The sequence below is a fragment of the Natator depressus genome, chromosome 10, assembly GCF_965152275.1.
Source record: "Natator depressus isolate rNatDep1 chromosome 10, rNatDep2.hap1, whole genome shotgun sequence".
Taxonomy (NCBI): domain Eukaryota; kingdom Metazoa; phylum Chordata; order Testudines; family Cheloniidae; genus Natator; species Natator depressus.
The window spans coordinates 22,269,628-22,293,853 of NC_134243.1; the positions used below are offsets into that span (position 1 = coordinate 22,269,628).

Consider the following 24,226-nt stretch of genomic DNA (forward strand, 5'->3'; position numbering starts at 1 on the left):
AAAGAAACCTGATGAGGTTCAATAAGGATAAGTGCAGGGTCCTGCACTTAGGACGGAAGAACCCAATGCACAGCTACAGACTAGGGACCGAATGGCTAGGCAGCAGTTCTGCGGAAAAGGACCTAGGGGTTACAGTGGACGAGAAGATGGATATGAGTCAGCAGTGTGCCCTTGTTGCCAGGAAGGCCAATGGCATTTTGGGATGTATAAGTAGGGGCATAGCGAGCAGATCGAGGGACGTGATCGTTCCCCTCTATTCGACATTGGTGAGGCCTCATCTGGAGTACTGTGTCCAGTTTTGGGCCCCACACTACAAGAAGGATGTGGATAAATTGGAGAGAGTCCAGCGAAGGGCAACAAAAATGATTAGGGGTCTAGAGCACATGACTTATGAAGAGAGGCTGAGGGAACTGGGATTGTTTAGTCTGCAGAAGAGAAGAATGAGGGGGGATTTGATAGCTGCTTTCAACTACCTGAGAGGTGGTTCCAAAGAGGATGGTTCTAGACTATTCTCAGTGGTAGAAGATGACAGGATGAGGAGTAATGGTCTCAAGTTGCAGTGGGGGAGGTTTAGGTTGGATATTAGGAAAAACTTTTTCACTAGGAGGGTGGTGAAACACTGGAATGCGTTACCTAGGGAGGTGGTAGAATCTCCTTCCTTAGAAGTTTTTAAGGTCAGGCTTGACAAAGCCCTGGCTGGGATGATTTAATTGGGGATTGGTCCTGCTTTGAGCAGGGGGTTGGACTAGATGACCTCCTGAGGTCCCTTCCAACCCTGATATTCTATGATTCTATGATCTGAGTGATCCCAAGAATATCAGTCATTACTCACTCTTCCCGGTGCCTGAAAATCTCCACCACAAATACAAGTCCTAACTCACTCTGCCCCTTCTCTCTCAGCTGCCAACCTTCTTCCACAACAGAAGCCGAAATTGCCTTAATGATGGCCTTGGATTCTGGGTCTCCCTATTTCCACAGGCAAATAGGGCTAACGCAAGCGGCAAGTTACAACTTCTGAATGACTCAACAGCATCAAAGCCTGGTCATTTGTAGGAGTAGGTAAAGAAAATCAGCCTACACCATAACAACCATATTAGCCAGAATCTGAGGACTTCAGAAGCAGTGACAGCAGCCTCACCTGTGCTTTAGTAACTAAACAGGCCAAGTTACACCACTGTCTAAAGATGGTTTCTTGAGCAAGTGACTCCCTATTTGCTTATGGGCCAACATAGTTCAAACAGGCCCCAACCCACTTCCCCCACATCTAATAGCCAAGTCTCGCATGCAGCCTCACCCCAAAAAGCCTCCAAGTTTAGGATGCCTGTACAAGACACAGGTGACCCATCTCCAGCCAGATCTCTTGCTTCCTCAAAGACTAGTACTGTACCCTTACCCACCTAGCACAAAATTAGGCCAGGCTAGTAGATTAGGACTTCTTAAATAATCAGAACACCCTCCCCCTCCAATATTCCAGTACTGCAATTCCCATCCTTATAACCAATTTGATTTTATCCCCCAACTTCTGCCATTAGATTTCATAATGTCATCTCCATATCACAACTCAGCTTCTAGATAACATCACAGAAGAGAACTTTCTTTTAAAAATACAGCAGAGGAAAGTAAAACACTTCCATTAATGCTAGAGGCCTTATTAAGACATAAAAAGTAAGCAATTTAAAAATAAACCACAATATAATGCACCTAATTACCCAATTACTGAAGCAGCATTGAGGGCCAAGAGCTGCAAGTACACAATTCACTTCCTAGTTTTCCTTTATCAGAAAGTGAACATAAAACTTGATTTCCTACAACTTAAATTTTCAACTGCCATAGAGCATTGCAACTCCTGATCACTGAAGACAATTCTGCCCTTTAACAATTACACTCTTTAGCATTATTCATGCTCCATAGAAAACTGCCATTTCCAATTAGCTTTTCTGCACTGTAAATACTTAGCTATATGGAATTATAAAGGATAAAGGTGATGAATGTAACAGATCTTTAGTCAGACTAGGTTTTCAATTACAATCACTTCATAAAAGTTTTAGTTTTATACTCGAATCTCTTAATTAAAAATGGCTCAAAGACAGTAAGAAAGGACATATACTCAATTATACATTGGTTGACATTTTAAAGCTTTCAGGACAAATGCTTTTAAAAGTGATTGAAGTATACTGTTAGAGATGCTATAGTACATAAAGTCACATACTAGAGTTGATTTTTATTTGCACTCAACTTACGTGTTTCAACAACATACAAGTAATACCCTGAATCCTCACCACTTTAACTGCTGCTCCACATTGAGCAGATGTTTTCAGAGAACTATCCACATTGACTCCAAGATCTTTTCCTTGAGTGGCAACAGCTACTTTAGACCCCATCATTTTGATTGTATAGTTGGGATTATGTTTTCCAATGTGCATTACTTCGCATTTATCAACATTGCATTTCATCTGCCACTTTGTTGCCCAGTCACCCAATTTTGTGAGATCCTTTTCTAACTCTTTGCACTCAGCTTATGACTTAATTGTCTTGAGTAGTTTAGTATCAGCTGCAAATTTTGCCACCTCATTGTTCACCCCTTTTTCCAGATCATTGACGACTATATTAAACAGCACTCATCCCATTACCGATCCTTGGAGGATCCCACTATTGACGTCTCTCCACTGTGAAATCTGACCATTTATTCCTACCTTTTGTTTCCTACCTTTTAATGAGTTACTGATCAATGACAGGACCTTTCCTCTTATCCCATGACTGCTTACTTTGCTTAAGCGTCTTTGGTGAGAGACGTTGTCAAAGGCTTTCTAAAAGTTCAAGTACACTATATCCATTGGATCCTTGTCTACATTTGTTGACCCTAGGGTGACCAGATGTCCCGATTTTATAGGGACAGTCCTGATATTTGGAGCTTTGTCTTATATAGGCGCCTATTACCCCCACTCCCACCCCAATTTTTCACACTTGCTATCTGGTCACCCTAGTTGACACCCTCAAAGAATTTGAATAGATTGGTGAGGCAGGATTTCCCCTTACAAAAGCCGCGTTGACTCTTCAACATATTGCGTTCATCTATGCGTCTGATCATTCTATTCTTTACTATAGTTTCAACCAATTTGTGTAGTACTGAAGTTAGGCTTACAGGCCTGTAATTGTCAGGATGGCTTCTTGAGCCTTTTTTTTTTTTTTTTTAAATCAGCATTACATTTGCTCTCCACCAGTCTTCTGGTAGAGACTAATTTAAGCAATAGTTTATATATCACAGTAAGCAGTTCTGCAATTTCATGTTTGAGTTCCTTCAGAATTCTTGGGTGACTACCATCTGCTCCTGAGATTTCAAATTACTGTTGAATTTATCAGTTTGTTCCAAAACCTCCTCTACTGACACCTCAATCTGGAAAGGTCCCTCAGATCTGCCAACTAAAAAGAATGGCTAGGTGTGGGAAACTCCCCTCCTTTGCATCTCTCCTTGCGTCTATCTGTGGCACTTCATACAAAGATATATGGTTACCAAATGGATAATGGAGATAATTTCAGCCCTAACGGCAAACTCTCCCTAGTAGAGAGTTTAGGAAAACTGAATGAACTATGGGCCAGTATCTCCAGAGAGCACACAGATTTCTAATAGCATTTTAAAGATTCTATTTTAGTTTGTTCATTACACCCTAGTAAGCTTCCATCCACAATAGATTTCAGACAAATTACTTCAAATTTCAGGATACATTTTATAAATTACCTGAAGACTGACAAGGCCACTTACTTCAGGCAGGGGACAGTAAAACTGGTGGATAGTGTGCATGACATCCAGTAGCATGTTGTGTCCAACAACAAGTTTGCCCTAAAGAAAGAGACCATTATATGTGTGAATGACATTTCGAACTACTGTATACAAAATAGGTTACAGAAAAGGCTCTGGTGCAGTTTCACTCAGTTTTCAATTCATTACATTTTAACTTCAAACTACCATACTGAATCACAAGCATATTCTTTACAGTTCAAGTATCTGTTATCTGTACATTGGTAGCGCCAATAAGAAGAGGAGAGGGGGCTATGGTGGCAAGCACTGTACAAACACGATGAGTCCTGTTCTAGAGAGCAAAGCAAAACCATTTTAAATCCTATTTTGAATATTTAGGTAGAAAATAATCAGTCTGTTGATCTTTTTCTTTCTGTGGTTATGTTTTTTACCTTGTTGTTACAGCCAAAACAAGAGCTATGTCCTTTCTGAAAAAAATTAAATGACTCAGAATCTTGTTAACTGCCATAAGAAATTGGTATTATTCACTGTTTAAAAGATCTAATGCAGAGGTGTAGCGAAATTTCCTATTACTAAAAACCTTTTTAAAAAGAACACACTACACCTATCTTATATATCAAAGCATTGCCATAACAAAAAATCTTAATTAAAGTTGATAATGTACATCAAGTAGAGCCTTGCATGGATACAAAATTTATATCCATGAATATGGATATCCACGGAGCTGCAAGGCTCTACTAGGAACCGCTGCAGCGAAAGTAGGAGCATGTCAGGCCGCTGCTCACAGAAGCCAGCATCCCGCCCAGGCAGCTCCTCTGGGGTGAATATACCATCCCCAGCCCTGCCCATTGGGACAGGCACCAAGCTCACTGGCAGCTGCCCCAGTCTCACTAGTGTGTGAGAGCAGCTTGCATACTCCCATACGGTGGACCAACATGCTGCTGCTTTCACCGTTGTGGTTCATGGAAGAACACAGCAGCTCCACAAATATGCACTTTAGATTCAAGAATATACATTTTGTATCCACGCGGGGCTCTAAAGTTACATACATTTGAGTCGTACTTCATTAGTATTTGCTTATTTGTACAATTTAGTAGTAATTTAGTAGTCATACTCTAAGTGAATTATCAACTTTTTACTGTTAACTACATTGGGATTCCCCGAGACCTTTTCTACTCAGCTTAACCAGAACACTTCAACCAGTTCTCTGGGATCTCAAAAACTCAGTTCGACTCCAGATTTCATCACTAAGGTTCATTTGCCATATAGTAAAGCTACACTGAGCGTATCAAACAAAAACAGGGAGGTGGATGCAGGGTATATCACACCTCCAAACATGCACAGAAACCCTCTCCCTTCATATATCTCACTGCACTTTCTATACATGACATCACATTTTTGTATTGGTTTGATTATTTTGCAAAAACCAATCCCTGTGCAGCATGTTCTGTCCATACATTGTTGATCTTGACCTCTTCTCTGCATTCCTAATTAATCTTGTCCATTGCTAGTAAATGGTTCCCTGGATGTTCTCCCTCTTACCTTAGCTGGCTCAGACATTCTGTTTTTTTAGCCTACTGACCTATTAACTTATCTTATTTAGTACAAAAGTTCTGTTTTCAGCCTGATGATCCATTTATCTCTCTAATCCTATTTTCCAAGTAATGAGACCTCCCTCCAGGTGTTAATTACTCACGTCAGACCAGGCCTCAGCTGAAAACTAAAGAAACATATGAAAAAAAGCAATGTGTTGGTTAACTTACAGAATTAGCAATGGCATGAATAACTCTGGAAAATCCCACTGCATCACTGAGCTCTTCCTGTAAGCAAAATATCAAGTATCAAGTATAATTGCAAATAACTGACAGCAATGTCTGTATATTGCAACAAGACAATATCCCTTCAACTCCGTCTCCAATTAAGGTCCCCCATTCTGTATAGTCCATAAAATGATAATCAGACCAGACCCCAGGAAATGGATTTAGGTGAAGGAATCCCCTAAGAAAGCTGGAAAAGAGGGGCTGGGGCTCCAAACATCAGGTACAGCCCCTGCTTTTTTTCAAGCCCACTTTAGTCCCCATACAAGGAAATAGTGGTGGGGTCCCAGCAATGGGCTGGGACCAAGTTGAAAAGTGGGAGGGCTGACGGCAGCCCTCAAAAGTGGGAATAATTAAGGAAAGAATGAATCTGCACTGTATGACTCATCGCCCGATATGTTAAGTGAATGAAGTTGCAGCCTAAATGAGTCACATTCATTACATTTTGTCTTTCTTCCTTTCCTTTCTTCCTTTCTGTGGCCAGAACCAAGGTAGTAGCCCTCTGATTGCTCTTAGAACAATGCATTTTTATTGGGCTACTGTACAGTACGGAATATTTTTACATTAAAAGTATTACTTCAGCAACATGCTACAGTACCAATTTGGTGCACCAACTTCACTTAGAAGCATCACAAGACTTCCATTTAAGTATCAGTGCTCAGTCATTGTAGGTAATTTATTTAAGGCTTAAATGTTTCATACATGTAGAACCTGCAGATCTGGTAGAGGAGATTCATGTAAGGATATAGAGAGCAAGTGCAAGGGAAGATGTTTGAGCACTGGAAACCCACTCTTTATGCCAGAGGCAGGCAAACTTTTTGGCCTGAGGGCCACATCGGGTTTCTGAAATTATATAGTGGGTCAGTTAGGGGAGGCTGTGCCTCCCCAAACAGCCAGGCACGGTCTAGCCCCCTCCTCCCCCCCCGGACTCCTGCCCCATCCAACCCCCCCATTCCCTGTCCCCTGATGGCCCCGCCGGAACTCCTGCCCCATCCACACACACACCCGCTCCCTGTCCCCTGACTGCCCCCCGCCGCCCCATCCAACCCCTCCTCTCATTCCTGACTGCCCCCCCCCGGGACCCCTGCCCCATCCAACCACCCCTTCCTCCCTGTCCTCTGCCCACCCCCAGAACCCCTGCCGGACTGCCCCTATCCAAACACCCCCCCCCCCCGTTCCTGACTGCCCCTCTGGGACCCCTGCCCCCCATTCAACCCCCTTGTTCCCCGCCCTCTAGCCACACCCCTGCCCCCGACCACCACCCCGAACTCCACTGCACTCTATCCAACCCCCCTGCTCCATTACTGCACTGCCTGGAGCACCGGTGGCTTGCAGCGCTACAGCCGTGCCACCCAGAGCACCAGGACAGGCAGCCATGCTGCCCGGCTGGAGTCAGCCACGCTACCACGCAGCGCAGAGCACCATGTCAGGCTGCAGCTCTGCAGCCCCGTCGCCCAGAGCATTGCGCCAGCGGCACAGTGAGCTGAAGCTGCAGGGAAAGTGGAACAGCAGGCGAGGGGCCAGGGCTAGCCTCCCAGGCCAGAAGCTCAGGGGCCGGGCAGGAGGGTCCCCATGGGCCAGATATGGCCTGCAGGCCATAGTTTGCTCACCTCTGCTTTATGCTCATTCTAATGGTAAGAGGACAATACTAAAAAAGGCTTTGATCCTCTTACTTTATCCCTTATTAATCCACGTTAAGAGCTACTAAGAACACTTTTTAACATTTATGGGGAACCTCAGTCTCTGTAGTTATGGCTGGATAAGTTCTCCTGTGACTAGTCAATTAATTCCTAGCACAGAAGCATTTGATGTCCCAAAGAAAAGAATTATAAGCACTAAAAATCCATTACAGCAGGCAATTCAGTACTGCAAGCCATACATCTGGAACTGTATGCCCAGTTTCAGATCTATCCTGGAAAGACTGAAACAGACAGCTATTAAAGTCTTCTCTAATTCTCATTAAAAAAAATAACTGAGGTACTTAATGTTATGAGGGGTACAGTAAAACAGAAACACTCAGGCTTTCCTTTTGACACCAATTCAAAGAAAGAAAATAAGGTGTCACTTTAGTTTGAAAATAGTACAAGGAAACACCTTTCAGAATGCAGTTAGCTACTACTGAAGGTTTTCAAATACTGTAGCAAGATTTTAAGAGACAAGTAATGATAAACATCTTCTAGCTATGCTTACTAAGATAAAGGTAACTGAATATGCTCCATGACATCAGCAGAGAGCCACAGTGAGCAGGTACAAATATTATCCCCCTCCACTTCCATCATCCACAGCACTGCTTACTTAGTCAAGCGCATCCCTGATTTTTCCTTCCTCTGAAAGATCAGATATCACCAATGCAAGAGGTAGGATACTGGAGTTGAGAGGTGGGGAAATTTCAGTGTCATAAGCATATGGAATTCAAGTCAGTCAGGTCTCTTCCCCAATTCCAACATTTCAATTAAAATGAACAGCATTTTCTTCACCTTAAGAAAGAACAAGGACACTAAACATTTTACCTGTTCTTTTGCTTGTTTCTGCTGTTCTCTTCTTTTGCGCTCTTCTTCATCTACCTTGCTAATGACAATGTATCTTTCCTTCTGAAAGCAGTAATGGCATAAGTAAATTATTCCAGGAATAGCTTGACAAAGAAAGTGAAAAACTAAAACAGAATCCCAACACTAATACATAAACCAATCACAATTTGCTATCTAAATTTCCACTGCAAATATAGCTAAATTGCATCCATTATACTCAGAGTTTCGCTGCAACAATTTACCTACTAATATTACAGTGTTTCTTTTATAAACTCTTATTTTTTTCTAGGGACTTATAATTTTAACAAGGCTATCCAAACTGAATCTACTCACATAATGAAGCCTAAGGAAAATACACTTTTTGGTTGGAATGAAAACATTTACCATACTAAGTTTCCCTATAACTTTAGGTTTTAGTGGGGGGTTTTAATCAGGTGATTTGGGGTTCATATTGTTTACCTAGCTCTTTGGGAAAAAGTTAATGTTCAAGATCTGCTGCAATTATTGTTCTGTTATCAAACCACTCAGCTGTCCAAGACTTCATACTCTCAATGTACTGAATGTTAGATCGACTAAGTATTTAAAATAGCCATTATAATTTCCACTCACATACTTAATATAAGTCATATATTTGTATTTATACCTCATGGATTTTAAAGTCAGACCACTAAGGTTATTCAAAAGTATTTCATCACAGTTTAATGAAAGTTTAAAAGTTTGCATAACAAAGCTTCAGCAGGCAAATTTAGAGCTCAAGTAATATGAAGTTTCATTAGGACTGAGATTTTCCCTACACAGAACAAGCATCTAAGACAGTATGTTGTTAGTCAATTAATTACCTTCTCTGTCTCCAGAGTTTCAACATGGATACCTTTTGGGTACCTACAGCAAACAGTGAAAGGTAAACTACAGTTTATGGACTAATTTAGCAGTTAGTATAGTGAAGCTCCCATCTTCAACTAGGCTAATTTTCATAGCTACACAACTTGTAGTAAGGTTACAGACAGGTTTAATATTAAATGCAAAAACTATTAAGGCAGCTTTTAACCAAAAAGTGAAGTTGGCAAATTCAAAGTACCAAGCTATTCAATAATTTTGCCTTCTTGTGTATCTCAAGAATTTCAACAATTAGTGTTAGTATATTAAGAAAATAAAACTATGCAGATAGCTGAACAACTGTTCCTGAGAGAACTCTAACTCAATTTCTTGACTTCAGTGCAATTAAATCAATCTGTATAATCTCATGTTGGGTTAAAGTACTGCTTGTGCATTCTTTCAGAACGAGAAACTTATTCAAAAAAGCAGTTACTAAGTTACCCATTCAGGAATGCACATATACTCAGATTTCACAGGGAGCCCTCATTGTGCAGTGTGGGTGTAGGCAAAGCATTTTAAAAAAAAAAATCTGCCACAATGATAAAAAAATGCAAAATGCCATTATTTCCATGTGCAGACACTCTAAAATACATGTTTGGATACCGTATATACTCATTCATAAGCCAAATATTTTTGGTAAAAAAGTGACACATCAAAGAGCAGGGGTCAGCTTATATACGGGTCTACACCAAAATTTGATGATTTTCAACTCTATGAAATCATTGAATTGAATATCTAATACATTGTCGTTTTGCTTACCTGGAGCATCTGCAGGCATGGAGCCCCTACTTCCGCAGCTCCCACTGGCTGGGAACAGCAAACCGCAGCCACAGAGAACTGAGGGGCTCCATGCCTGCAGACGCTCCAGGTAAACAAAACACCCTGACCCACCAGCGGCTTACCCTGACAGGCCGGGAGCCAAAGTTTGCCAACCCCTGAAATATAGGGTTGGCTTATGAAAGGGTCATACAGTTTTTACTATTTTTACCAGTCCATCTTGGAGGGTCAACTTATAAACGAATGGGCTAATGAACGAGTATATACGGTAACTTCCTCGTGTGCATCAAAACATTTTGAAAATATATTTGTTAAACAGCTTAAAGACCTCATCCCATCTCCATTAGTCAAATTGCTTCTTTAACAGCTTTTTTATCTATTTTTAAAATACAATTTACTTCTAAGATGAGAATCAGCACAAAACAATTTTAGCTAAGAACAGTCTCTAAAGACAGGATTTTAAGAACTACTGCCAACTTGAAACAATCTCCCACAATATCAGCCATAAATATAAGAGCACCATCAACACCCTATAGAACTAATTATCGTTCAAATTAATCCCACTATCTATGCAGGAATACATTCCCCCTCTTCAGTTGTTTGCAATAACTGCACACTGTATGTTAAGAGTCACATGTTATTACATAACGCTAATCTGCTACATTGTACTGTTCAATTTACAACTATTTTAATAGTTGTAAGTGATAGAATAGAAACATGCTCAATTTAAAAAAAAAAAAAGGATTCTAACAAACCACTAAGAACTCCACACTTCTAAGTATTAGTTCAATTTAACCACATTATAAGACTGTTTCTCTTCTTAAGCAATCTAAACATAATGGATATTAACCGTAGATCAGCTTTTTATCCAGATTTTTTCATGTTAAAAAACAGCACAGATACACAGTAGGTAAGGTAAGAGATTAACACTAGTAACTTACTTCCAGCTCAAAGTCTGATAAATTAGTTTCCTCTGAAATCTTTAAAAGCAGAAAAGAGTAATGTTATTAATGGTTCTCATATATAAATATTTCAGAGTCAAATAAAGACAAATTTATGTTAAAAATTCAGGCAGTGAACATAAAACAGCTCATGGTGTTATCACATGGTATCTTAAAAGGCATTTAAAAGGCTAAACACTAGTCTAATTTTCCAATGAGAAATTGATTTACATCTTATTGTACATGTATCTGCCTTTCTGATGAGAATGACTTGCCAAAAATTAATAGAAAAATGTTTGGCTCTGTCAGCTAAATATTCTTCACCCAAGTCTATTTAGATGGAATAACTATTTCCTTTGTCATTATGGTTAGTTAAGAAATAACTATACATCCAATGATGGTGGGCCTAGTAATACAATATTCCAATTGTATAATATTTCACATGCACAAGAGCCACCTTGTATCATAGAATCATAGAATATCAGAGTTGGAAGGGACCTCAAGAGATCATTTAGCCCAACCCCCTGCTCAAAGCAGGACCAATCCCCAATTTTTTTTTCCCCAGATCCCTAAAGGGCCCCCTCAAGGACTGAACTCACAACCCTGGGTTTAGCAGGCCAATGGTCAAACAACTGAGCTATCCCTCCCCTAAAGATTTGAACTTGCAACCCTTGGTTTACAAGGCCAACGCTCTAACCCCTGAGCTATGGGGTCACCAGCAGCTGATTCCAAAAATACGCAGACACATGAAGTACATTGATTAAAATGGAAAAAGCAGTTTTAAAAAGTCATCTTGATAATCAACAGAAAAGGCACAAGAAGAAGTTGAATACTTTACCTAAATTCCCATTAAAGTATTATTTATGAAGAGCACCTCTTCGACTTATAAACATACAAAACTGTAAATTTATGTATATTCAAGTAATGCCATATGCATACTATACATCACCCTTGGTATGTGCTGCCACCACTGCAGAACTTCAGGATGAACATCTGGAAGTTTAGACTTTTTAAGCAAGGAAAGATACCGAAGCTCCATGACAGCAAGTCTTTACTTCCTGTCCTAAATCAAACAGTTTTTGCTAGGACTAATCAGGGATAAATTTGTTGAGACAACTATGTGCAAACCTACAGAAAGAGGCTTTTTCCCCCATATACCTGGCTAGTAGGTAGGTCAAACCTAATTTCTTATACAGAAGACAGTTCAGAGTTCTCCCTTTACCAGAGAACTAGTGTTTATTTTCAGAAACTGACCCTGTGCATGGCTCCAACTGCAAATTCTTGTTTTCTTCATTCTGTATTAAATCTTCTATTTGCTCCCTGGAGAAAATAGATTAAACAGATTATTATTTGCTTTTACTAATACAATACTATTTTCACAGAAGCATTTAGTGATATATACCAAAAGGCAAAGCAAATCTTTTATAAGAAGGATTAATGGAATATTTAAGACATGTTTATTGTACATATACCAACATTTTTCATCTTTAGAGACATTAGTATAGTGATAAATATGAAATCTTGCGTGATTAAGAAATCTAAAACAGAAACCAAGTGTAGACTTAAATGGCTTCATATTTGAGGGCCAGAATATACATGGCCATTATTTTCCAGCCAAGATCACAAACTAAGAATTGGATTAAACTTTAGCAGAGATTTCGAAAAAAGGACAATACCATCAAGAGGCAAAAATGTAACTAACAATTTAACTACCCTTGATGTAGCTGAAGACAGATTACTGAAAGTTGCAGATAAGCCTCAAAAAAGCCTGATTAAAAGGAAAAGAAGTTTCCCAGACTTAAACCCTCTCATTCAAAGGAACATTTTGTTAAGACTGACAAATTTAGAATCAGAACACTGGCAACTTCAAGTTTTTGGTCAACTTCAGAATGGAGGACTACCACATAAAGAAGAGTGTGCACACATTACAATAACAGGATTTTTCTATTTCCACTTACACCACTCTTTCAATGAATTTTTTCTGATCCTCAGGAATAGTCACAGGACACTTTGTGGCATTAGGGGAAATGTACGATAGGGTCGCCGCACCATTTGCCTGAGAACGTTTTTCATCATACTGCTCCCGTAATTGTCTTTCCTCATCCTGATTTAAATATGGGATTCCTAAGAAAAACATTTTACAGGTTTTATCATTGAAAGCAAGCAAGTATTGCACAGCTCAGAGAAGCTTAGTTACTACTCCAGTCATGTTACAACCTAAAAACTGTGGGGGGGGAAATGCATCTGTATCCCTCAAATATTTCTTCTAAGTTTCCTTTCCTTATCTCTAGTTGCAGTGGATTCCTTTTGAGAGAGCCTGAGCAGCTGGCACCTTCAAGCCCAAATGAGTCACAAGCAATTTAGGCCCTCCTCCTGAAATCTGATCCTTACAGGCAGACCCCTATTTCTGCACAGAACCTCACTGAATTTGATGGGCCTTCATATTTGTTGATACATAACTGGGGCTTCTAAGTGCTACCACAAAGCAAATAAATAAGGAATAGGGATCTACCCATATGGATATAGTTTAGCATCAGGGCCACAGATTGCTATGGAGTCAAGAAGCTTTAAAGTAGTTGCCATGTATCTCACAGAAAAGATTTGCAACACATCAGAGCCCTGCAGGTACTAATTACCTTAAGAAACCTGCTGAAATAGGAAGGGTTGAGCAGAAGAGGGGCAATATATAGGTACCTAAATTGAGGAACAAGTCAAATGACTAGCACTGTCATATTAAGTGTCACAATTATCTAGTCCTTAGTTTTACAGTATGACAAGCTAGAAAATGCCATTGTTCCAGTAATAAGACCTATAGGAATGTTCTTTTGGAAATATTACAACTTTGTTCTGTGTTTAACCAACGAAAAACAATTATCACTAAAATATGCTTAAACAAGTAGGCACTCACCTGTTTCTCAGAAAATGTAGATGGACAGTCACTTTCCCTCCTCCCCCACAAACAAACATCAAATAAGCTAAGATCTTAACAACTTTACCAAAAGGTCAAAATGTACATGTTTTGCCTTTTGTTTTAAACAGGAAATGGAGGAAAAGAAAGATATTCTATAAAAACAGGCTGTAAAATGAAAGAAAGCTTACCATTGCGAAAAACTTTATTAAAATCAAATCCTTGGTTTGCTAAAAAGTCTATACTTGAACTCTGAAAAGGAAAAAAAACAAACAAAAAAAACAGCTTTGTGACTGATTGTACACCATTGAAATTTCAAAGGTCAATTAAAAAACAACCCAGGTATTTTCCTCAAACATATTTGTTTTAAAAAACCCATACTAACTTTTTTCTTTGTCAAAGTATTAGGTTAGTGAACTCAAAGTTAGTCTGTGCAATGAAATAGTTTATTAAAAGATAAAGTTTAATAGAGTAGAACAAGTCATTCATAAGCAAATCTCTCCATCAGTCTTTTGTCACTTACTTATCCCTAACAGATAACCCATGGCTTGTGCACTGTAGATAACAACACATCCCAAAACCTTAACAACAAACCCACCATAACACCAATGAATATGTAGTACACTGTTTAAATTATAATAAAAAAAGCCACTTTGAAGCTATGTATGTACCATTTCTGATCTTAGTTAGAAGCTATAGAGTCATGATTTTAGTTTGTCCGAAAAGCCAAGTGAAGCTCAGAATTGTTTAAAACAAATTCTTCTTTCAAACAAAAACCTTAAAAATGCATCTACAGGAGCCATGTTGGCGATGAGACTCATGATATCCAGGGCAACATGGAAACCAAAAAGGCAATAGTTTCTGCCATAGGCAAAGCACAATACAATGGTAATAAGGGTGGAAAGGAGTGTAAAGCTTTCTACATATGTAACTATTACTATATAGATTTTTTAAAAATACATATGCAACTTTCTGTAATAAGAAGAGAAGTACCTTCTGGGTTCTACCAAGCTAAACAGGACTTGTACCACTCTGTTCTGGCAAAAAGGTTCAACAACTGTTAGAAAAGTGTCAGGTGGACAAAACACAAGACTATACAATGATGATGTCTGCTGGCTTTCCTTTAGTGCTTAGCACTGGCTAGGAATCCCGATCTTTGGTATACTGATTATATCTTTAATGAGGTATGGATGAGAGACAGGAGAAAAATAAAGACATAAGGAGAGAAAGAGTTGGGTGAGGGACCGGAGGTGGAGGGGGGAACGGGAATCAAGTGAAGGAACTGGTGTGGCAAAATCTCATGAGTCCAGAAATTCTCCCAACAGCTTTGTGAAGCAATGAGAGAGAGAGAGAGGGTGAGAAGAAGAACAGATAGGAAGAGAAAAAAGAAAAAAAGCTGGATAAGAAAAGTCACTTCTGTCTACAGAAAAAACTAAGCCCTGTATTAAGCAGCAGGAGTTTAAAAAGGGGAATGACCTTTACTTCATTTTTCAGCCTAGTTTTCTTCATTTACAGAATATTGTCCCACTAAGACTTTTTTTTAAATGGAACCTGCCTTCCTTCTCTATGCACTGGGGAAAAAAAATCCATGAAGAATGAATTATACATAGGCAAAAATGCTTCAGGGACTAATCAAAATTGACACCACTACAGAATTTTCACAAAAATCATTTTGAAAAATTTTCCAGTAGCAATATATATAAATCTGTTTTTCCACTAACCTGACAGACAAACTTGACATCTGGTGAACTTCTGTTGAAGGGTTTTGGAAAAATATAGAAGTTAAATGATTTCATTATGTATCTGTGAAAGGTAAGAGTTACAAGTCAAAATAGAGCTTATCAATATTACCTAGTATAAAAAAAGTTAGGAATAAGTCAAGGAAACAACATACTTAGCTTCTGTGTGGTCATATTTAAAACTACAAAGGCCAAACTGAAAAAGCAAGAAATCCATGGAATGCTGAAAAGGAAAACGAGTAAGACTATGGTTACAATACATTTTGAAATGCAACTGAGAGGCACTCGGGAAAAAATTATTTGTCTGAGGCTCAGACATCTGTACGTCATTTATAAATATTGGCACTCAAGTGAAAATGCCTTGTCATAATACCTTACTTTAAAAAAGGACCTTTGTCTACATAAGATTCATGTTTAAAAATAAAATTATTCTTACCAATAACATTCTTTTTTCTTCTGAAGTTTAGCATTTCATTTTTACCTTTTCTTCATTTTTGCAATTTTTTTCTGCACTTCACTCAGCTTGGACAGTGAATAGACTAAATTTTCACTTTGTTTCTCATGCAGTAGGGCAATATTGTTTCAGCTTCCATTACTGCAAAGGTATGAACTAAAACCAGCTTTTAAAAAACAAGTTATTTTATATTAAAGGGACACCACCAACTTGATCTGTTCAACTTCAAGTGCATTCAAATAGTCTCAAGTACCTCCTGACAGCTTTTCTAATGTTACAGCTACCTTTCCAAAAGTTGCTTTTCTTCTCCACTGCTATACACACAACCCACAAGAGGTGAGCCTGATCAACTATTCAGGGAGAGACAGTGCAACTGTACACAAAGAGCTAAAAAATCCACAAAGTAAACAAAATGCAAAATAGAACTCTTCTTCTAATATCTTCAATTCTAATAATCCTAACTGTAACCTCTAACAATAGCAGATAAAATATATAGATACGTGATTTAAGCTTGGTAAATCCTTGCTTTAAAAATCTAGTGTTGGGGCCAACAGTCTCTTTAAAGGGATAAATGTAGTAGTTTTTATAGCTAACAGCAAATATGCATGATCATAAACTTAACAAGTATTTTACAAGAAAAAGCTTCCTTCCCTTTCTGACATATAATCTTAGTTTTAAATAGTACTGAAAGTTTTTGGCATTTTCCTTCTCATGACTGACAGTCAACATAACCCCAAGATCTGAGAAGTAATGTAAGCACTTCCAGTACAAGATAATAGTATTTGGAAACGGGGGTGGGGTGGGGGGGGGAAGGATACCTATTACAGCTTCAATCGTCAAAGTTGTTAAGTGTAAGCTGTTGCCACAAAACCCTTTCTAAAGGCGTGTCTATATGGCAGGTTAGTGCATGGCAAGGAAGGGTATAAATCTACAGCGCTTCAGCATGCCATGCAGTGACAGTCTGTGTGGACCCTGCTGCTGCACACTAAAAGTTTCCTAGTGCACTTTGTGTTATTGTGCAGCAGTAAGTACACATGAACAATAAGTGTGTGGCATGCTGGAGCACTATAGATTTACACCCCAGCTTGCTGCACCTTAACTATTCATCTAGATAAGCCCTAAAACCGAGTTGCAATCCTCTCTTTTCCCCATTTCATCTGGCAGCTGCCCAAAGGGTTCTTGTTTGGTGGTGTGTGGTTTCCTCCTCCCTCCCCGCCCTCTTACACACACAGGCAATTTGGCCTTGTGTACAGTGTCAGATATCAGATTCCCACCTTCCACTATTTGTCTAGCACAGGGGCTCTCAAACTTATTTGATTGGGTCCCCCTTCTTTGTGTTTGTAGTAATTTACACCGCACACACCCCACCACCACACAGCTCTGAAGGCAGAGTGGAGAGCAGCGACTGCTGACTGGGTGCCCAGCTCTGAAGGGCGCACCATCCCAGCAGCAGCACAGAAGTAAGGTAACAATGTGAAAAGTTTCAGAGTAGCAGCCGTGTTAGTCTGTATCCACAAAAAGAAAAGGAGTACTTGTGGCACCTTAGAGACTAACAAATTTATTTGAGCATAAGCTTTCGTGAGCTACAGTGCATCCGATGAAGTGAACTGCAGCTCACGAAAGCTTATGCTCAAATAAATTTGTTAGTCTCTAAGGTGCCACAAGTACTCCTTTTCTTAATGTGAAAAGTGATATTCATCTACATCACTTTCCACAGTAGATTTAGCACCACACTGCCACCCTTACTAAAGCTGATGCCACCTCGGGGCTGTCAACCGGAGCCCTGCCATCTCCAGATGAGGGATTGGGGGGGGCGGGGAATGAAAGCCTGAGCTGCCTCCTGGTGAGGGAATGGGGTGAGGAGGAGGAGAGCCTCCCATCATGGCCCCTCTGCACAAGCCCCAGCCACCCAGGATTGACAGCCAGAGCTTAAAAAAAAGGCACTCAGCTAATGGTTCCCCTTGACACATTCCCACACCTCTGTTCGGAGGTCCGCCCCATAGTTTGAGAACCACTGGTCTAGCATCACTGACACATTGGCAAAAGAACTAGTGTAGACTGGATACAGGCGCTTGACCACCATAACATCTGGCACTTGCCCACTGTTAGACCAATGCTGGAGGCTCTCAAGACAGTTAGCATAGACATTGCCAGACTCCGGTTCAACAGGATAAGCATGGCCTTACTGAAACACTCACCAATTGCTGTAGACCAGTGGTTCTCAACCTATTGACCATTGTGGGCCACACACGTGGCCCACAGTGTGTTATGTGTGCCCTGAGCCGCAGGTTGAGAACCTCTGCTATAGACTAAATAGATCAAAAGTATTGTTTTTAATCAATAACTATTTTAACCTAATGTAAATTTAAAATCTTACTTGTCTCCACTGTGACCCTATCAACATCCTGTATGCAGCCAAATATTAGACAGGCAAAGTTAAATATTTAGCCTATTTTTCCTGCTGGAATTCAAGTTTTTATCTATGAGTACTATTTAGAATGAAGCAGAAGTCTTAATTTGTCTCAGAATAAATCCCTATCATGACATACTGATATGCACTACTAACAAATCTAACAGTTTGTTCTAGTCTCAGACATGTTGCACCTCCTACCAAGGATGGCAAAATACTTAAAATAGTTTCATTTTAACTCTTAAGTTTTACATTTACCTTTTTAAGTTTTTGATACCTTTCTTCTGGTGTGTCAAAGCCATTGGTTAATGTGCTAACAGATGGCCCATCACTGATTCCTAAAAAATATAGGAAATATTACATAAAAATAAAGCTATTTAAAGATACTGGGTGAGGAGTAGCAACAAAGGACAATTATTAAGAAGTCTGCCACTATGTAATTAACATAATATTACATTACATATGTATAAGTTACCATTCAACTGAAAAAAACCTCTTCCATTATAGGTGAACATCCCTCTTTAAACAAAAGCCAATTAAACAATGTAATTCTACATAAACAATCTGGTGAGTTCAGAGAACATAACGTGCTGGCAGTGAGACCATGTTCTAGGAAAAACTATGAAAGCCTTACTTGTGTCATTCACATGTTAGAAAAATAATCCTGATAGAATGGCATGTGGTACCAATGACCTGATGTTGATGGGTCTCAAGCCACATTACTGGAGACAGAACCAGAGTCAATGAAGTGACAAACCAATAGTACATAAGAACATAAGAATGGCCATACTGGGTCAGACCAAAAGTCTATCCAGCCCAGTGTCCTGTCTACCAACAGTGGCTAATGTCAGGTGCCCAAGAGGGAGTGAACCTAACAGGTAATGATCAAGTGATCACTCTCCTGCCATCCATCTGCACCCTCTGACAAACAGAGGCCAGGAGCACCATTCTTTACCCATCCTGGTGAATAGCCATTAATGGACTTAACCTCCATGAATTTATCCAGTTCTCTTTTAAACCCTGTTATAGTCCTAGCCTTCACAACCTCCTCAGGCAAGGCGTTCCACAGGTTGACTGTGTGCTGTGTGAAGAAGAACTTCCTTTTATCTGTTTTAAACCTGCTGTCCATTAATTTCATTTGGTGACCCCTAGTTCTTATATTATGAAAACAAATAAATAACTTTTCCTTCTTCACTTTCTCCACACCACTCATGATTTTATATACCTCTATCATATCCCCCTTAAGTCTCCTCTTTTCCAAGCTGAAAAGTCCTAGCCTCTTTAATCTCTCCTCATATGGGACCTGTTCAAACCCCCTAATCATTTTACTTGCCCTTTTCTGAACCTTTTCTAATGCCAGTATATCTTTTTTGAGATGAGGGGACCACATCTGTACACAGTATTCAAGACGTGGGCATACCATAGATTTATATAAGGGCAATAAGATATTCTCCGTGTTATTCTCTGTCCCTTTTTTAATGATTCTTAACATCCCATTTGCTTTTTTGACTGCCGCTGCACACTACATGGATGTCTTCAGAGAACTATCCACGATGATTCCAAGATCTTTTTCCTGATTAGTTGTAGCTAAACTAGCTCCCATCATATTTTATGTATAGTTGGGGTTATTTTTTCCAATGTGCATTACTTTACATTTATACACATTAAATTTTATTTGCCATTTAGTTGCCCAATCACTTAGTTTTGTGAGATTTTTGAAGTTCTTCACGGTCTGCTTTGGTCTTAACTATCTTGAGCAGGTTAGTATCGTCTGTAAACTTTTCCACCTCACTGTTTACTCCTTTCTCCAGATCATTTATGAATAAGTTGAATACGATTGGTCCTAGGACTGACCCTTGGGAAACACCACTAGTTACCCCCTCCATTCTGAAAATTTACCATTTATTCCTACCCTTTGTTCCCTGTCTTTTAACCAGTTCTCAATCCATGAAAGGATCTTCCCTCTTATCCTATGACAACTTAATTTACGTAAGAGCCTTTGGTGAGGGACCTTGTCAAAGGCTTTCTGGAAATCTAAGTACACTATAAAAAGAAAAGGAGTACTTGTGGCACCTTAGAGACTAACAAATTTATTTGAGCATAAGCTTTTGTGAGTTAGGCTTATGCTCAAATAAATTGGTTAGTCTCTAAGGTGCCACAAGTACTCCTTTTCTTTTTGCAAATACAGACTAACACGGCTGCTACTCTGAAATCTAAGTACGCTATGTCCACTGGATCCCCCTTGTCCACGTTTGTTGACCCCCTCAAAGAACTTTAATAGATTAGTAAGACATGATTTCCCTTTACAGAAACCATGTTGACTTTTACCCAGCAATTTATGTTCTTCTATGTGTCTGACAATTTTATTCTTTACTATTGTTTCAACTAATTTGCCCGGTACTGATGTTAGACTTACCAGTCTGTAATTGCTGGGATCATCTCTAGAGCCCTTTTTAAATATCTGCGTTACGTTAGCTATCTTCTAGTCACTGGGTACAGAAGCGGATTTAAAGGACAGGTTACAAACCATAGTTAATAGTTCTGCAATTTCACATTTGAGTTCTTTCAGAACTCTTGGGTGAATTCCATCTGGTCCCGGTGATTTTACACTGTTAAGTTTCTCAATTAATTCCAAAACCTCCTCTAGTGACACTTCAATCTGTGACAATTCTTCAGATTTGTCACCTACAAAAGACGGCTCAGGTTTGGGAATCTCCCTAACATCCTCAGCCGTGAAGACTGAAGCAAAGAATTCATTTAGTTTCTCTGCAATGACTTTATCGTCTTTAAATGCTCCTTTAGTCTCTCAATTGTCCAATGGTTGTTTAGCAGGCTTCCTGCTTCTAGTGTACTTAAAAAACATTTTGTTATTACCTTTGGAGTCTTTGGCTAGCTGTTCTTCAAACTCCTTTTTGGCTTTTCTTATTACATATTTACACTTAATTTGGCACAATGTATGCTTTATGTTTATGGTTTTTGGTTGTTTTTTTTTTTTTAAAGGTAGTGTGAAAAATATGGTCAACTGACTGTTGGCCTCTCTTATGCAATACATAACCCATATGTACAGTGTTAAATTTAACATTTTGACCTAGCTTTTGTTTTAAGTATTTCAGTTCCCTATTCAGGCATCTTAGAACAAAAGAAAATTCTAAAGACAGTTATTACATCTAAGGCAATGGGAAATCCATAAGCAAAGTGGCTGCATATTCAGTACAGCAGATCACGGTTAGCCCATTTGCTAATATTCCATGTTCACCGGGGGATCTGGAACAATTTTTATAGTGGGGATGCTGAGAGCCCTTGAATCAAACTGTAATTCCTGCATATAAGGAAACCATTTCAAGTCAGGGGCTACTGCAGCACCCCCAGCACCCCAATTCCAAATCTATGACGTTCACAAAATAATCTTAATAGTACCTGAAAATTCGCCATCAATAGCCAAAAAGTCTGCTTCCTCGATGGCTTCATACACTTTATTTAGGTTATCCTTAAAATCTATAAAGAAATCAGTAAAAATATCCCTGAGAACAGGGCTATCAACTCGAGAACCTCCACCCGGCCTCCCGTTTGTGTGCGGGACCAGCGAAGCGGACCCACCGCCCGGGAGCTAGACGACAGGGCCCTGAGAGCCACCGTCTGTCTCTCAGCCTTTTTAAGAGGCTCAGTGTCCACTTGCAAAGACACCCGTCATTTGAGAGATAAACCAACAGCCCCGGGCGTGCAGAGGGGAGGGTCAAATACAGGGCGCCCAACGCCTCGCCTCACGTTCCGCGGCTTCCCCGGGAGCTCGCTGGCCAGGGCCCGTGTCAGCGCAGGGCCTCAGGCAGCAGCGCAAGGGCCGGGCTCTGGGGTGCAGACAGCGGGGCGGAGGTCACAGCTCAGCCCCGTACCGCGGCGGGGCCCGCGCGTGGAGCCCTGAGCGGTACCGTCACGCAGCCCACCTACCGCTCCCCGTCCCCTCACTCCGGGGTGCCTGAGATGAGCCTGCCCTGCCCGGCGCTCTCTCGCGGGGCCTCCCCGCTCCTCGCAGCCGGGAGCCTCCTCGCAGGGGCACATGCAGCGCCCCAGCACAGCGGAGCCCCGGCTCCTACGTTAACGGGCGAGTCACGGCACCGAGGACGCTCTCGGGCAGCGGCCCAGGAGGAGAGAGGTGAGGCCAGGCCCTGGGAAACCGGCCCCCACCCGGCGCGCGCCCCGCCGTCACTCACTGCTCCTGATAATCTCCATCCCCGCAGCCCGCCCCAGCCCGGCCGGAGCCCCGCTCCGCAGCGCCCGAAACCCGGCTCTGCCCGCGCCGAGCACTTCCGGAAACAACCCTCCTCCCCCGCCAGGCACGTGAGCGCTCACGTGAGCCGCCCGACTTGGGAGCTGGGCGGAGATAGCCGCCATATTGCCCCCCTCGGGCGCCGGCCCGGCGGGGCGGTTTTAGGAGTTTGTGCTTCGTGGCTTCTCTCGCACAGCAGCGCTCGAGGCTGCACAGGGTGAGCTAGGCAGCTCCCGTACCTGCGGCTCCTCGGGGAGCTGCAGCCCACACAGCGGTAACCCCTAGCCCCTTCTCCTGGGGGCATCGCTATTGACAGCTGCACCCCGCTGCTTCCCTCAGCCCATGGCGCCCTCCCTGTGCCCCTTCCTTCCCGCCCCCATTTAGCTCCAGGCGCGTCACTTCTCCCTGAAGCTCTGGCTTTTGCTCTGCCAGTATCCCCCAGCAGGAATCACACCTGAGCGCCACAGTGCTTGCAGGATCCCATTCATTTTCAGGTAAACGAGGCTTTTGCTATAAGAATATTTTACATTGTTATTTGACTGCTGAGTGTACTTAGTGAGGTACAGCAGAGGAACTGTGCCCAGAAGTAACAAAGGCTCACGTGGGAACCCTTGCCACCTCGGGGCACAAAGAGGTGGGCAATACAGAAATAAAAATGGGAGACTGGGACGTGTCATTATGCTGGAAATAACTCCCCACAGTCAGCAGGTGTGTGCTTTGTACAGGGAGTGAGTGCACTAAGTGTATGGAAGCTGGACCCAACGTAGGGGCCCACCCAAAAAGGACAAAACTCAACCATGAGCAAAGCTAAGCCTTTGCAGCGGAAATTTAAAACTAAACTAGCACAAAGCTCTAGTATAGGGAATAGCCCTACACTGGTACCCCAACCGGCTGAGAGTAGCATTTTTTCCATCTCTTAATTTCTGTGATTCTAAGAGCAGTAGGAGCACAGAGAGAGAGAGCAGAATAAGTGTCTAAGGGCAACTCTGCCATACAAAGTTAGGTCAACCTAACTAAGTCATGCAGCCCTGTGAAAAATTTCACACCCTCTGCAATGTAGGTAAGCTAACCTAAGCCCCGCCAGAGATGCCACTAGATCAATGAAGCATTCTTCCAGCAGCCTAGCTACTGCATCTCAGAGAGATGGATTTACCAGACAAACCCCTTCCATAGTGTAGTAACTGGCTATAGGCTGCATCAGTGCAAGTGCAGCTGTAGCATTTCTACTATAGCAAAAAGAAAAGGAGTACTTGTGGCACCTTAGAGACTAGCCAATTTATTTGAGCATGAGCTTTCGTGAGCTACAGCTCACTTCATCGGATGCATACTGTGGAAACTGCAGAAGACATTATATACACAGAGACCATGAAACAATACCTCCTCCCACCCCACTCTCCTGCTGGAGGTATTGTTTCATGATCTCTGTGTATATAATGTCTTCTGCCGTTTCCACAGTATGCATCTGATGAAGTGAGCTGTAGCTCACGAAAGCTCATGCTCAAATAAATTGGTTAGTCTCTAAGGTGCCACAAGTACTCCTTTTCTTTTTGCGAATACAGACTAACACGGCTTTTACTCTGAAACCTGTCTGCTATAGCAGTGGTTCTCAAACTTTGTATTGGTGACCCCCTCACACAGCAAGCCTCTAAGTGCGCCACCCCCTTATAAATTAAATTTGGGTTTTTAATGTAATGTAATTTGTTGTGTTTGTTTTCTACTTCTCATAACACAAGAACTAGGGGTCACCAAATGAAA

General features: G+C 41.0%; 1 protein-coding gene across 3 annotated transcripts in view; it reads right to left on the minus strand.

The window, feature by feature from the left end:
* Positions 1–22,449, minus strand: part of PARN (poly(A)-specific ribonuclease) — a 176,817-nt gene extending 154,368 nt beyond the window's left edge. For all 3 annotated transcript variants that reach the window (XM_074965438.1, XM_074965439.1, XM_074965440.1), the window contains exons 1-13: positions 22,416–22,449; positions 21,625–21,702; positions 18,466–18,545; positions 15,499–15,566; positions 15,326–15,407; positions 13,796–13,856; positions 12,655–12,820; positions 11,951–12,016; positions 10,697–10,735; positions 8,942–8,984; positions 8,085–8,165; positions 5,521–5,577; positions 3,761–3,838 (exon numbers count right to left, since the gene is read on the minus strand). In XM_074965438.1, the coding sequence (XP_074821539.1) occupies positions 3,761–3,838; positions 5,521–5,577; positions 8,085–8,165; positions 8,942–8,984; positions 10,697–10,735; positions 11,951–12,016; positions 12,655–12,820; positions 13,796–13,856; positions 15,326–15,407; positions 15,499–15,566; positions 18,466–18,545; positions 21,625–21,702; positions 22,416–22,434 (918 nt within the window). In that variant the 5' untranslated portion in view covers positions 22,435–22,449. The remainder of the gene's footprint in view (positions 1–3,760; positions 3,839–5,520; positions 5,578–8,084; positions 8,166–8,941; positions 8,985–10,696; positions 10,736–11,950; positions 12,017–12,654; positions 12,821–13,795; positions 13,857–15,325; positions 15,408–15,498; positions 15,567–18,465; positions 18,546–21,624; positions 21,703–22,415) is intronic.
* Between the last annotated feature and the right edge of the window lie 1,777 nt (positions 22,450–24,226).